The 15,693-nt window shown below is 33.2% G+C and overlaps 2 protein-coding genes across 11 annotated transcripts; one reads left to right on the top strand and one right to left on the bottom strand.

Moving 5' to 3' along the window:
* Positions 1–446: 446 nt before the first annotated feature.
* Positions 447–5,364, top strand: LOC124305394 (leptin receptor overlapping transcript-like 1). 4 transcript variants are annotated; one of them, XM_046764765.1, is made up of 5 exons: positions 447–595; positions 1,542–1,616; positions 1,866–2,064; positions 2,211–2,356; positions 3,109–5,364. In XM_046764765.1, the coding sequence occupies exons 2-4, from the start codon at positions 1,576–1,578 to the stop codon at positions 2,322–2,324; spliced, it is 354 nt and encodes a 117-aa protein (XP_046620721.1). In that variant the 5' UTR covers positions 447–595; positions 1,542–1,575; the 3' UTR covers positions 2,325–2,356; positions 3,109–5,364. The 4 variants fall into 4 exon arrangements, with proteins under 4 accessions (XP_046620721.1, XP_046620720.1, XP_046620723.1 ...); XM_046764764.1 differs by having other exon boundaries at positions 3,102–5,364; XM_046764767.1 differs by lacking the exon at positions 447–595 and adding an exon at positions 664–922 and having other exon boundaries at positions 3,102–5,364.
* Positions 5,365–5,651: 287 nt separating this feature from the next.
* Positions 5,652–15,508, bottom strand: LOC124305393 (farnesyl pyrophosphate synthase). 7 transcript variants are annotated; one of them, XM_046764755.1, is made up of 7 exons: positions 14,999–15,508; positions 10,427–10,595; positions 10,063–10,203; positions 7,174–7,377; positions 6,827–6,991; positions 6,492–6,704; positions 5,652–6,377 (listed from the first exon to the last, which is right to left on the bottom strand). In XM_046764755.1, the coding sequence occupies exons 1-7, from the start codon at positions 15,148–15,150 to the stop codon at positions 6,177–6,179; spliced, it is 1,245 nt and encodes a 414-aa protein (XP_046620711.1). In that variant the 5' UTR covers positions 15,151–15,508; the 3' UTR covers positions 5,652–6,176. The 7 variants fall into 7 exon arrangements, with proteins under 7 accessions (XP_046620711.1, XP_046620712.1, XP_046620716.1 ...); XM_046764756.1 differs by having other exon boundaries at positions 10,023–10,308; positions 14,999–15,136; XM_046764760.1 differs by lacking the exon at positions 14,999–15,508 and adding an exon at positions 11,553–11,697 and having other exon boundaries at positions 10,023–10,308.
* Between the last annotated feature and the right edge of the window lie 185 nt (positions 15,509–15,693).

Here is a 15,693-nt window from a genome sequence, read left to right as displayed (position 1 = left end):
ATAGATCGAAAAATTATTCTAATCTGAGGCTTTCCGACGTCCATTCAAAATTCAAGAAAATCTTAAATCTTGACATAACTATAATTTGAAATTGCCGATATCCGAGAACTATAAAATACGAGAAATTTTGAGTATGAAATTTATACTAGCAAATTTCAGCATAAACAAAGATTTATTTTGATGGTTTCATGTAAATGAAATGACGAGCCTGTTTTTCAATTTTTTCTTAAATTCACATCGACTACAAACAGAGCTATAAAAGCATTTTATTAACTAATCCAGCTGATTATAATAGTGTTCAAATAATATTATGCGGGAATTACTCCTTGCTAAAGCAGATCCAATCTACTATAGAAATTCTTGTTAATAAGAAACCCCAAACACTATACATCGTAATATCAAAAATGTGCCCACGTTTTCAAATCAAAAGTGTTTTATCTTCAGTTATCTCAAAAATGGATGAGCTGGTGAGTCATTTGCAGCCATATTCAGGGCTTGGCTGTCATCTTGCTGCTTGATAATTCCTAAATGGAGTAGGATTTCAAGAACAATAATTTGAAAAAAGGATTGCGTCAAACAATGGCAGGAATCAAAGGTGATAAATATCTCGATTATCAAATATATGCAATTATCTTCTTCCTTTCGAGTAGATGACGTACAGAAATCGTATTCTAATCGACTAATCATAAACATGAGTAAATAACATTGGGTTGACACATAACCTCAACACTTGTCAGCGGACTCCGTGTATTCACGTCTCTTGTTCGCTGCCTTTCTAACACAATCATAACTGGATTAGAAATTGCAGCTCATTGATTTTCGTGTCCTTCCCTTTTCTTCGAACTTTTCGCTCCATGCGTCATTAATCAATTTCGACAAGTTGTAATATTACGTCAATTTAACAAAAGTGCTATGATAAAAAGTAGGTTTTGCCTATATCTTGACCTTTCATTCAACAAGAAACCAAAATCACTTTGCCTCGTATCTTTGCTCGCATTAAGTTCTAATCCTTACAACTAGCAACAGAACTATTTTATTTTCAACCGCTTAGTCAACTAATTCCAGCTTTTATTGGTTGAACTTTGTACCTATTTTCAATCAGAAATGGTTTGCGAATTTTAAATATCTTCTAAATAGAAAAAATTATTTGCCAATATCATTGTCGTTTTGAAATGTAGGATGTCTCGACAACACCTCGTAAAATGTGTAAATAATTTCCCACACTCGGTTAATCCTATTTCTTATGATAACTTAATTTTATTCAGTCTATTTAACTATAAGAGACAATATCACATATCACATAGACCAATGTAGCAATGAATTGATTGATGCCCCGACCATTCCCAAAAATCCTAACTTCAAAGTGTTCAGATTAATAAATTCTATTTTTCTTATGTCTGTTTCACGTACTTTGCCCGATGGTATATTTGGTTAATAGCGTAAGTATTAATTCCATTTTTACCATAATCATTTAAAGAATACAGTCTCAATGCTCTGTCAAATGTTAAGGTAAAATTAATTTTTAAATTATTGGGGCTCAGGTTGATCACTTTGGCATTTGCCGGTTCAATCGGCATGACATTTGTTATCTTGGGCTGCGCACTTCCAGCATACCAGTAAGTTAAACCAATAAGTTTTCAATACTTTTAATACATTATTAGTTACCTGGTAAAATTTTCAGAAATCAAGCATCATTCGTGAATACAGCTTGTTTAAAAATAATTTGAGATTTCGTTGAAAATGCCTGGTTGAAAATGTAAAATATAAGTCTTTACAGTAATTATCGAAATTGAGTTACTTTCAAAGCTGAGGAAAATAATATTCAAAATACTTTAAAAATAGAATCTACATTGAATATATTTCAGAGCATGGTGGCCCCTCTTTGTAGTATTATTCTACATCTTATCACCAATTCCAACATTGATAGCGAGACGTTACACAGAGGATTCCGGAAGTAGTAGCAATCCCTGCCTCGAATTGGCAATCTTCGTTACGATGGGATTCGTTGTATCATCCTTTGCTCTGCCTATTGTGTTAGCACGTTCACCAGAGAATGACCCAACGGTAAGTTTGCCAATTTAAAACACTTGATAATTATATCTCGAACGCCAAGCTTGTATTGAGAGAAAACTGATTATTGAACTGCTTAAAAAAAATTACAAGGTAAGATGTATTCATCTAAATTTCTTGCCTGTGAATTGTTATTTCAGATAAAGTGGGGCGCGTGCTACCTGACCTTGGTGGGAAACGTAGTGGTATACTTAACTCTGCTCGGTTTCTTCATGACCTTTGACCAAGACGATACTGACTACAGCATGTGGTGATCTGTTTGAATACCTTGCCGTTGTCCAAAATGGTAGATAAATAATTTACCTGTTTACTTAGCGGTAGGGTTTTAATTGTCTGATAACATATCGAGACGGAGCTCTGTGATTACAGAATGTTCCAGAAAACCCAATGTCAATGTGTGTTTTATTATTTTTAGAGCGACATTGAATTCTGGATTAAGATTTAACGCATAGATATGTATTTTTCTGTTTATCATATATTACTGAAAATCAGTAAAATCGTTAACCGCGAGTATGCAATGATATCTCGTCGCAATCATTTGTACGACTATCCTACAATATTTTTATCAATCATATATTTAAATTCTTTGAGCAAAGTTTCGGTAAAAATTAGTAAACGATACATCTGAGCTTTGATAAATAACCAAATAAAGGAAAAATTTTAATAGATTATTGGCATAATTTTAAGTATTCAACGACATGTGAACGTGAAAACTTACAAGTTACACGAATGTTAGTTCTAGAAGTTTGCGTTCAAATCTTTTCAGTTACGTTTTATGGTTGCAGTGCAATATAACAAATATATACGTATTGCGTATTATTACTAAAAATATTTATAATCTAATGATTATTGTTGCTAATTTTCGCAAGCGTGTGATTATAATTCAACACTTCAATATTGTGATAAGTGTTTTTCTATGCAAAATTATCTGTGTATTTGCAGCTTAGTGCTTACAACAATTGATGCTATCTAGTAATAATATACCACTGAGTTATACGGCTCAAAAATATACATATTTATGTACCTAATAGTTTTCAGATTTTATCTCAAGATCTGCGAAGATGGTCCATCAGAATGGAATATAACGAATTGTGTGACCGCCGTTTAATTCTGACTTTGTTTAAAACCGCTATTGTACATTACTTCCACGTATAACGTGTGTAATTTTGTGCGTGTTGATAACGGTAATTATCATAAAAGTATAGGCAAGGTATCGCTGCAAAATTCAGTATCACTGATTCACGTAAAACTTGTACTAATACCATAATTAAATAAAAAAATAACGACGGAAACAAGTCATATTCGTGAAATTATACATAAAGGTTTTATTAATCGCTAAACACAAATAGCAATTAACTGTATTATGTATATCTGTCCTTATCAGTTTAATGCAACTAGTCTATATTGTGAATTTAATGACGAGTAAAAGTCATGTATAAAAAATAATACAAACCTATGATAAGAAATCTCACGTTCGGTGAAACTCACACATGATCAATTATCACGCGGCAAAATAATTAAGTTTAAATAGATTATTTGTGTGAAATTGTGGTCAGTGTAAAGCTTCAATTCTCTTGTTTGTAACGTACTATGTCGTGCAATACTATATACAAAAATCAAACTTAATGCCGGTACATAAGAATGTAGGTACATTGTCGTATTGATCGTAAGGTAATTTAATTAGATTTGTTTGTACATTTTTCAAAAAAAAAAAAAAAAAATGATAACATATATACATATATACACATGCCTGTCCACTTTTGTACTATAATACAAAAGATAAAAAAAAAAAAACAAATTGATATGAGTTAAATTAATCACAAACATGATATTTTCTCATTCCTCAACGAATAACTCTTATGTGTTTACGTCTTAGAAATGCATGGAAGTTGCAATTATTGTTAAAACTTTACAAAAAAGAACTGCTAGTTATTAACATTGATACATAAAATGTGATGCGTACCTTAATATTAGTACAGTTACAGAAAATTACTATGATATCCTCATGTTTGTAACTTTGGAACTTTTGAATTGCTGCTGGTTGAAAATATGTTTCAGTATTCGTGGGTTCATTTTTCAACCGTTAATTTGTCCATTTTTCTTAATGCTATAAACATTTGTACTGACTTTGCACAAATAAATACGTATAACAGATGTTCAAACAAATTTTCCATCAAAGTAAATACGATTTACCCACCTATTATTTGATGGAATAACAGTGTCATGGGTTTCTTGGGGTAAAAAAAATGTCACTGTATGCCTTAAATACGACGAAAGAAACACCTGTTTCAACCGAATAAAGAAACTGAGCAAACTCGCATGAAAATAGTGATTACAGGAAAACAGAGCATCATCAGATTACAAAAAATTCAAATAATATGATCAATACATACGTACAAGACTTAAGAAGCCTGTCACGGATTATTAAAAAATTTCGTTCAGTTGAACGAATAAAAATGATATTAGGGAAAATAGAATAATAGTTTGCAAAGACTGAATGCTTATATAATTTTGATTTATTTTGTTCTCATAACGCATTCAAGATATTTGCACGTATGGTATTGTATTTACAATAGGTACCTATCAAAATATATGTGAAAGTACATTGTTCACCTTACAAACTCTATGAAACCGTTTTGCAAATCGTTTGTTCCAGTTTTTCTAGCCTTTTAATTATAGTACCTGAAATTTCTTCGACATTTTTATGATTATTCATTTTATAAACTACGTGAAATCATTTTGCAAATTGTTCGTCCCTGTTACTCTTGTTTTTAATCATTGCATGTTAAACGTCTTCAATACTTGTATCAATATTCACATTATAAACTATGTGAAATCATTTTTGTAATTGTTTGTGCCTGTTTTTCTTGTTTTTTTAATCGATATATCATTAATTTTGTTAATAGTTGTAGCATTATTCGCCCCATCAATTGTATGAAATCATTGCGCAAGGCGTTTGATTTTGGTTTTCTTGTTTTTTAATTATTACATCATTAAGTTTTTCAATACTTGTATCATAAGTTCAATTTAGTATTATGCGCATCCCGTAGTATAGCATGCGTTCAATACAAGTGGAATGTACGATTAATTTTAATAAGGGAAGGTCTAGCATATTGCTCGGTGTTCTGATGGTTTTATCTATTCACTCTTCATTCATACATATGCGTGCCATAAAAAGTTCCTTAAAAAATGGAATATTCATCATTTAAGTGGAAGTACTTTGCTAATGAATGGAATTTGAGTTGGAATGTTGAGTTTGATTGAACGGATTTATAATTTATAAATCAAAAGCTGCTACGAATTTAAAAAAGCTATAAAATATAGACATCAGATATTTTCTCATTTTCCACAACAAAACTAAACACTCGTAAGTGTCTCGTGTGCTGGTGTATCATTAAATTTTATTTTATCGGATTTGATCCTCGCATACATTATCTTTCCATGATAAAATTATCAATGTATTTTAAACTTTGAAATTCTCCTATTGATAACACGTTTCTTCTGCAGCCACAAGTTATTTATGATTGTGTACGTATCAGTAAGAATAATCTTTCAAATAGTGTCGAGTGAGAAAAAACTTTGATGCACTTGCGATTTTTTGTATAAACAATGATTAAATCTTCTTGGCACATAATCCATGTTTTCTCCGAATGCCTTCTTTGAATAAATGAATTGGAAAAATCATAATTTGACGGTTAAAATAAACAAGAAATCTTTGTAGGCTTTATATTAATCTGCGGTAATTCGATTAAGAATTATCTTCGAAAAGCAGCAGGTACAAAACTTTGAAAACAGAAATATTGCAAAATGATTTAGAATTTCGTTTGGAACAATATCAATAATTTGTTGTTTTCCCATCGCTAATTCATCACCAAAAAAAACTGATATGGGCCAAGAGCCAAAGCACGTGATTTTTTTTTTACTGCACTAAATTACGAATGTGAAAATAGTTTTGATAAATACCTACTAAAGATAACATGTAAACACTGTAATCAATTAATGATTTTACATAACATATATAAGTCAATTTGGTATAGCATATACTTTGCAACAGCAAATTATTAGATTTAAAATGAAAATGAGCCCGTAAGATTTGGGACCTCAACTTAACTGTCTCTGCGGTATATTTTCTCGAGAAATTTGAAAAATAAGTCGTGCGGAAGACCGCGTGATATTTGTTGAATATGAGTATTCATTAAGTTGTAACTTTCCTCTTCGTATACGGAGTACGTAGTTTGTAAACCCAAACTGTTATACAATTGTTTTACTCTGTCGACTTTGGCTGGATCGCTTGAACCATAGCATTCCTAAAATTGCAAAATAATTCATACTCCTTTAATATGCTGCTTTTGGAATTCATAGAAAAACTTTGAAAATCGCTTTATGCATAAGTTGTGTAATTGTTCTCTTTCATTACTCACTTCTAGTATCTTTTTCTGAGCAGGCGTCGCACGTTGTAATGCAACTACCGCCAACCACGAACATTTGCCGTCCTGTATATCAGTGCCGATTTTTCCTGTCACCTCAGGATCTCCATAACAGTCTAAAAAGTCATCTTGAACTTGGAAAAAGTGACCCATTTCAAGCAGAATCGTTTTCGCTTGTCTATGCATTTCAGGATCCGTAATACCAGCCTGTTATATTTAGGAAAAAAGAAAAAGGCTCAGATGGCTAACGTGGGTGCTAAGTACACTGAGAATCCATGAAAAAAACAAATAAAAAACCTTCACCAAATATAAAAGTCCAAAATACTCACAAAGTACATGGCGAGAGAAACTGGCATGACAAAAGAATAATAAGCAGTTTTATATTTAACTATCGCATTGTATTGGTCCATTGTAAATAGCTCCAGCTTAGGCTTCTGGCCAAAATGGGTTGAGATCAAATCGAGAGTCTGACCCATAGTAGTTTTCAATATATTCTGAAATTTGTTATTAATTACATATTTAACGATTTTTGAAATTGTACGACATATGAAAAAAGTCTTGAAAAATCGGAAAAGTTCATCCGTGAAGCAGGGCGAATCATGTTTGCTGGAAGACGAAGATTTGTTTCGCTGCTTCAATCTGAAGTGATATAGTTCTGCAAAAACGTTTCACTCACCTCGTGGAATACCTCAACTAGATTCAAATAGCACGCTTTATCTTTGAAATGTGTACGAAGCAGCTGGAATATAGACTGTTCCAGTAAAAGTCCGTCGTTGATCGCCGACAAACCTATGTTGTTTTGACGGTACCAGCAGGGTTGACCACGTCTGGTAGTCGCACCGTCCATAATGTCATCTTCCACCAGGAAAAATGCTTGGTACTAGACAGACACACAACGACCCCAATCATCATAACAATCGGGTCACAATTTACTGCCGCTTTTCAGCCAAGAGAAAAATTGAATAAAAAAATTTCTTCTTTTCATCACTTGTGTTCAATGTTATTATATTTTTAAACTCGTATTTAGACAAACTTTGTGAATAAAATGATGCATGAGAGGCTTGTCGCGTGGCATTAAAATGATTACATTTATTTCCCTCACACTTATCGAGTTGACCAGAAAAACCCGATGATTCTAACAGAAACTAAAATTACATTTAAAAACTTGCGTGGCGTTATTTGAAGTAAGAATGTAATCGATGCCTTATCATCGGTGACAATATGAAATAACATTCTCTACACATTGTAAAGTATAAATAAACTCTACGTAGTGGATTCTTAGCTTCAGCGATAACATCATCATAATTACTATAATGAAAGAACGAATAAGAATACTCGTAAGGACACGGTGAAGAAAAAAAAACTAATAGCAACATATATGACACACCATATGACATAGTGATTCATGATTGGCTCCAATAAACAAAGATAGCTGAACCCAAATAATTGATAAGCCGACGAAGAGAAAATCGATATTTCTTGGACTTGCAAAGAACAATCACACACTGCAAAGCCTTTCCCAATAATATACGGATCAGGTTTAATATTTAAAGGGCTTTCCATGTAAACTCGTAGTTAACGATTGATTGTAACATTTTTCGATTTCATCAAGAATTTTTCCTTTGTTAGTACAACCCCTGAAAATCTTTTCAAATTTTTTCAATCACTTGTATTTACCCTATGAACTTTTAAATCTATCTGAAAAACACCCAAATCGGTTTGTTTTAGACAAGAAGAAAAAAAACATTCCATTTTCGCAACAAAACATTTACACTCAAGATTCAGAGTGGAAGAACGATTTTTATATTTTTTAAAATAATTATCGCTGCTTCTTTAATAGTCTTTTTTTATTCGCGTACCTGTTCGAAATCTATTATAAAACCTAACGCATCTACGATTCTCGATTGCTTATTAAAAAAAAAAAAAAAAAAAAAAAACAGATGTTGTTGAGATGGGTTTAAAAATTGATAGATTAAAGACAAGCGATTCAAATAATTTGAAAACTTTTGGGAGAGGTTTTCGCACGCCGCACGTCGCATAGGAAAAATCCTTGATGAAATCAAAAAATGTCACGATCAACTGAGTTTACTGAGTTCACGTGGAAAGCCCCATCAATATCGTATTGTTCCAAATATTACTCAACTCCTAGTTTTCGGACTGCATATTTCAGGACTGTTTTTTAGGTACTGAACATAAGTAAACTAAAAAAAAAAAAAATGATATCGCAACAGTATATTTGCATATTAATTTATAAATTGAATTTTTTTTCAAAAGTTATATTTATCAATGAACGTCGGTAGATAAAAATATCGAAGCATGAATTCCATTGGTCAAATTGAATGATTGAACTATTCATAAAAAAGAATTTCAGTCTGTAAGGTAAATTTTCTGAAAATTCCGAATACCGAAAGTCAACCCAGCGTATAAGTTGATGACGATTTTTAGGGGTCATGTTAACAACAATAAAACCATCATTTATATTCGGAACAATACGGTATATAGTATTTTATGCAGAATTACATTGGCACCGCTAGCATCTCTCATTTGAACGACAATGTAAGTTTAAAAAAAATAAAAATAAAAATGATCGGTGACATTGTGTGAGAGACAGTGCCGTCACTTGCCCTGGTAGAAAACAGTCGACGATGCGTGTATTCAGTCTCCTTTGAAAAATTGTATACGCTGGTAAAATCAATGTATACGCATGAAATCCGTTGACATAAATTGAGACTGCCCCAACGGATCAAATAACTGTTGAATTCTCACGTATAATATTTCCACCTCTGCAACTTACAGATGTAAAACATTTGTTTGTTAATTTCTTTTTGTTTTTTATTTATTTATTTTTTTTTCAACAAGACGTAAAACTGCCATCCAACGTTACAAGATTATTTGTGTTAAATTAAAAGCATGCAATCACATGTGAAGCAGAAGCATATCGAGTAAATATGACTAATTTCTCGCTTCCCAAATCAAGCAAATATTAGTAATCCACACGTTGTATATTTATTGAGTTTTTAAATGCGATTCGGTTTATTTGTAATCACAAATTGAAGAGTAGATTTCAAAAATACTTGCTGACTAATGATTCCAACATTTTTAGCTAATGGTAATAAATATTTAATAGTCTTCAATATATAACAACGTTGAAAGAAATTGAACGTGTAACTTTTGCAACTCTACCCTTCGTTTTTAAAGTCTTAAGAACCAAGAGAAATATTAGAAATAACGCACCGAACCTGCTACCTTGTATTACGATTATCTTCCATGAGGTAATTACTAACATGCTATCATGCACGTGAAATTCGCATGTTGTACCAGTGTAATAAGTCAAATAAAACAAACTAATACAATGACTGCGCCATTGCTAAGAACTCTGGGAATTATGTGTAATTATATATAAGCCACGCGAGTTATTCATGCATAGCCAAAATTGTGAGTCATGAACCACATAAATAATAGTGCTGGTGTTGAGCTGTTACTTTTTGTCTTAGCTCACCACTGCGTTTGAGCTGCTGGATTTACCTTAGAAGATAGCCAATATACGAATGAGTGCACGACATACCAACTCGACGCACCAGCCCAAAATTCTTGCCAGTCTGATGTTCTCTTCGGTGAGCTGATCATGGGTCGCAAGCTTTTTGAACGCGTAGACAACGGCCAGTCCTCTATTTTTCTTTCCACTAGGAACGTTGTACTGCAGAACCTTGAGAGTATGGGATAAGATGAACTTGCTTCGGTGAAATTAATGAGAAAGTAAAAATTTTCAAGAATTTCCGTGACATTGTACTGCTGAGAAAATAACAGTGACCTGGAATTAGTACAAATTATGGGACTTACTTTTTCAATTAATGACAAAATTAAAATAAAACTGGTCAACATTTGTTTAAAGTTTATTTCTTTGCTGTTACGAGTTTCGTTAAATTTACCTTCGCCATCCATTTAGTGGCGTGAGGAACGTCGAGGTGACGTCCAGCATCCGTCAAATCCCTCACCACGTCCGGCCACACAGCCATCATTTCACGACTCTCATCCCTGCTGGTGACAGTTCTACTTCTGGCTTGAGTGACGGTATTAACCGAGTGCGAACTTGCAGCTCTAAAAAATAAATAAATAAAATAATGACATACGCAGAGAGCAGTGAAATATTTATCAAATTATATTCGGAAATTTAAAAAGCTCGAAACGAAAAATCCTGCTGCGCTTCTCACTCGCTCATTTTACAGCAAGAAAAGTATTTTTCGAACAAGGCTCTTCAAAAGACTGTCTACTACTACTAGGTGAGGACAAGTTATAAGCGCAACAAACGATATTTGGAACTGATATGGTTGGATAAACTCCACTGTGGCTAACGTTTTAATTATAGACAGTAGGGTAATTTCGACGAAGTCAGTAGGTCGGCAGGGTGATATCTACATTTCTCAATACGTAATGCTGCATGTTTTTCTGTAGTAAACGCAGACGTTATCCTTGGTATTGAAAACGTTTTGTTCACCGTAAGAATGCGCAGGTTAATTCGGGGTCCTTGTGAACGACACAAAGACGTAAAGTTCCTATTCTTACCTGAATGAAGTTTGTTATGATAATATTGTAACACAGTATGTTTCAGAAGAATCGTTACATGGCAAATCTAAATTTGTCGTAACGCCATATTTACAAAACAGAGATCTTCATTTTACGTTTTGTTGCATTAACTTTACCGATTTCAACATAGTCTATTTTTACAATTAGCCTGAGCCAATGCATAATAATATCAATATCACTAACCACTGTAAAAGTATACATGTATATATAGTGGAAAGAGTTGAACGACAATAAATTTTGCCCGATTACAGTATGCGTTGAAACATATGAATGGAATGTTGGATAACAATATAAACTAATACTTGAGGTTATTTCTTCGTTAAAGATAAGTTGGCTTTTTTAAGTAAAATATAACAAGGTTACGTCGATGAATGAATCGAAGAGAGAAAAAATAGAGGATGACGAAAAAGTGGCTGAAAAGTCAGAGGTGCGATATTATTGAGAAAAATTGTAGGCGTGTGTGTAATTCACCTTATTCGATGACCCATTGATCAGGATGATACAGCGACATTTGATCCTGACATCAGTAAATCGTTGACAGTAGCAGTGAAATACGTTACTCACAGAGGAACTCAGACGGAGATACAATGCAATCCAAATTTAACACAAGATGATTTCCTCGAAATGATCATGACAATGAGAATATAAGTTTGATAAGCTTGTTAATTTCAACTTACGTAAGTGAAAATTATTCGGTTGTAGTTGGATAAAAGTTTTACAATTTAATAATTATGGTGTCAGCACACGTATGCGCATTTATTTAACCCTTTGAGTCATAATGGTAAGTATTCGTACCACCTATTTTATATCCATTTTTTGTATATTTAGACAACTTTTCAACATATTTCATTGCAGTTTTTTGCTATTTTTGATAGTATACTAATAAGTTTTCAATACTGGAGAGTAATTATGATAATATAATGTAAATTATTATTGTTAGAAACAAATTGATCGTAGTCAGGATCACTGATTATGAATCTAAAATCAGATTTTGAAAATTCAAGATGGTGGACAAACACTTTAAATTCAATTGAATCCGGAGAAAAAACTCTGTTCATGGGTTTTTGGGGTGGCTAATTACGAATCTGATGTTAGATCTTGAAAATTCAGTATGGCGAATTCAATCAGTGACCCTGAAAACTGCTGCATAGAGTTTTTTTACCGTATTGAACCAAATTTTTAATTTTCAACCCACTATATTGGATCCGCTATCTTGAATTTTGTAAAATTTGATTGCAGATTTGTAATCAGCGATCTAAAAACGATAGGATATTATCTCGTTATGAAAGTTAAGTTAGCACAATAATGTGTGACCAACGGGTTAGGCTTCAATATCGAACAAATAGAGAAATTTGTTAATCCTGTATTACGAGTTAAAATTTCACTTTAATTTTATCAATTTTTATTATCGATAGTGTCTAATTGTATAACTTTACAAATTTGCTCTCTTGGTCAAATTAGCAAATTGAAAGGTCAAATATACAAAAGTACGTCATCATCTTTTTTCTATGTATATCTAAAGTAAGACCATATCGTAAAAAGTATAGAAAACCAGCTCGCACAAATACCATCTGGTGGAAAGACTTGTAATTTATTCAGTATATCTGTTTGAATTACTGTAGTCATATATACATAGTATACCCAAATTTATACATATTTTAACGATTAAGTCTCGTTATAGATATTCATACATATTATATGATTTACATAAAAGATTGCGAAACTAAAGTTATCAGGTGAATAAGCATTGGTAATGCTGAACGAAAGAACGAAATGGTAAACGTAAAGAAGGTAAGAATGAACAGATATGCAATGATTATTGTTTTCTACAATCAAGTAGTAACTCGATGCGTAAAGACGATTGTTCGTCAAATGATGTATCCTCAAACAGCAGCAGAACAATTCAGCTGATACAGACAATCAGTAGTTTTATTACATCATACTGATAACACAAAATATTTCGTTCGATACTGTATGTCAACGAGCGCAAGGCGTGCAGCTTAAGTAGTGATAAATAATAATTTAAGCTCTTTTTCTCTTTTCTTTTATTAGCTTTTGATTAAATATTATTTTTACACGTTCAATCAAGAGAGGGTATTGACATAGCCTGCGTGCGACTTTTGGTGACGAAAAAAAAATAATACGGTAGATTAGTTTGGAATGATTTTACTGCTCTTCTTTAATCGTAAGAGAAGAGCACCGATATCAAATCTTATCTGACAGTTTTGTCTCTTACCAGGTACATTTAATATTCTCCATTTCTACTTCTGTATAAATTCGGTGGATAAAATAATACCTGAGTATCCGATTGCACGGAGTTATAGTAATAATTACTCCTGTTTTCTGTATAAAATACAGCATGTTCGGCATTTTTTAACCACAGGTTTCCTTTAATCGTAACAGAAGCATTTCAACGTCAATTCTTGTACCTTTCAAACCTTAATGTCTGTATCAATCATCTAAAACATTTCTATGGAAATAAATGAATGATAAAAACAGAACTAAAGGTCTGATTTTAGGCAAAAAAATTTACTATTGCAATAAAATTATAAAGAATAAATTAATCGCAATTGATTGTACACGTACAAAGATCAAGAAAATTATGATAGAGTCGATCCATGTTCGTGGCTTCACGTACAACAGTTGATAAAAACGGAAAGATATGCCTTGGGGCTTGAGAAATAAATATTGAAGGATGATCTTCCAAATGTAATGTCTAAGAAATGGAATTATCATTCCGGTGACTAAATATTTTTGCTCTTGAGAATAATAGATGGAGTGATGGGAGATAGAGATTAAAAATAATTTTTGATAGTTAAAATTGCCAAAAGTATTTCAATTCGCAACTGAAATTGTATTGTCTTAATCCTTAAGAATAAATATTTAGCTTATAAACACGGCGATTACAAAGAATAATATAGTTATTTTTTCGATATTTGGAGGACTCTACAGTCATTTGATATTCATTAGGTAATTTTTTAAGTTTGAAACTAACTGGTAATTGGCGAAATTCCAAAAATTTTTAATAATTCATGGCATAGACTATGATTTGATCTTTAAGAAATATGTACACAAAGAAAACGGATATACGATGATTAAATTTAAAGTAAATTTAATCTCACTGCGGTTATTATTTAATATAAATTGAAGGAAAGTGTGATGATATTCAATTGAGACTGTTGCGTGATTAAATAAAAATAATATCCAAATAAACAGTCGGTAAATACTGTACATAGCAACAGGTCACAAAGTATCCGCGGCGTTTACGTTACAAGAGACAATAATTTCCGTTGGATAGCAGATTTCTCGACACGTTTGAGATTTCGGAGTACCGGTGTTTGTACACGTGCCACGCGTAATATTCAAGGACCTTTGCTCACATCCGCATAACATGCAAAATGAGTCAATGATCTGCGTATTCGAGTGGTATTAAGTTAATCCCTAAGCAGCGTTGCGACGTTAGCGGAAAAAATTATACATGCCAGTGTTTTGTTTCGAATTGGTAAAGTAGGTTATTTTTTGCGTTTATAATAACCAATTGTTCGTACGCGAATATTCGTATCATTATGAATTACCGCACAAAAATGTCACGTCAAATTGTGGGAAAAGAAAAACGAGGAGAGTTAGGAGCGAAAAATGTACGCTATTGTTGCTGTGCCGTAATTTTTGCAGGTTTCTTAATATCGGTAAGCAGGTAAGTAAGGCGGTGTGAATAAGCTAAGGTGATATTGTACGTGACGGACGTGAGATTAACATACCGGAAAAAAAACACGTACAATCGATACAGAGATAGGAATGCGTATGACAATGGGTAGCGTTAAAAGGAGAGATAAATATCGAGTCGATCAAGAGACGGAAAGAGTTATAACCTGTTGTGCGAGAAGTGTACGAATTATACAGCATCCGATATTGCTCACCTGGATTGTTGAATGAGATGTTTAGTCACGTCATTTATACGGCTACGGATGTTTAGAGAAGCTGAAGTGGAGTTGTTGCCTATGGAATGCTGTAGACTTTTTCTCAACGTATTGTTCAAAAATGCGGAACACCGTTGCACGGATGAAGACATCGCGTTTGTGACCGAGACGATTTCTCGTGCGGCGTGGATCTTGGATGCTTAATTTCTCGTTATTTGTTGTCTTTCACCCTTCGTAAGTACATACGCGGGAGGCGGCAACGACGCTGATCAAAAATGTCTAAGGATTGAATCAATTAGCGGTGAAAAGATACGCCAGTTACGTCGAAGAGAATTATCTTCGCTGCAATCTTCACGGCGAGCGCGCTTCGTTCGTTTGTTTCGGACGTGTATTTATCGCTGCTGGTACTGTCGACGCAGATATTCTTACGTGATATGTAACTTGTACGCTCCGCGGGCACTCGCATGTTACTGACGCAAATTTCTATTTCCTTCGGTCCGTCGGTACGAGTAAGCCGCGAACAGGCATTGGAATGAGATTCTATAAATAGATTGATTAGGTAAACTTCACGCCGTCCAATCACAGCCTTTCTTTCGTTATTAATATTCAATATGGCGGGAAAACGCTGTTGATTCGAAATTGTTTATTCAACTGCGATTCCAGCATAGATGGATTCTTCGGTCGACGGAGACGGT

Source organism: Neodiprion virginianus, chromosome 5, assembly GCF_021901495.1.
Source record: "Neodiprion virginianus isolate iyNeoVirg1 chromosome 5, iyNeoVirg1.1, whole genome shotgun sequence".
Taxonomy (NCBI): Eukaryota; Metazoa; Arthropoda; class Insecta; order Hymenoptera; family Diprionidae; genus Neodiprion; species Neodiprion virginianus.
This window is presented reverse-complemented; position numbering and strand designations above follow the sequence as displayed.

Bases quoted from the DNA above. Each gene is read 5' to 3' on its own strand.
- LOC124305394 (XM_046764765.1), top strand. From the start codon at position 1,576: ATGACATTTGTTATCTTGGGCTGCGCACTTCCAGCATACCA. The intron at 1,617-1,865 runs GTAAGTTAAACC...AATATATTTCAG, and splicing joins TGCGCACTTCCAGCATACCA to AGCATGGTGGCCCCTCTTTG. The intron at 2,065-2,210 runs GTAAGTTTGCCA...TTGTTATTTCAG, and splicing joins CACCAGAGAATGACCCAACG to ATAAAGTGGGGCGCGTGCTA.
- LOC124305393 (XM_046764755.1), bottom strand. From the start codon at position 15,150: ATGTCTTCATCCGTGCAACGGTGTTCCGCATTTTTGAACAATACGTTG. The intron at 10,204-10,426 runs GTAAATTTAACG...CATACTCTCAAG, and splicing joins CCACTAAATGGATGGCGAAG to GTTCTGCAGTACAACGTTCC. The intron at 6,378-6,491 runs GTGAGTAATGAA...TTGCAATTTTAG, and splicing joins CTCAGAAAAAGATACTAGAA to GAATGCTATGGTTCAAGCGA.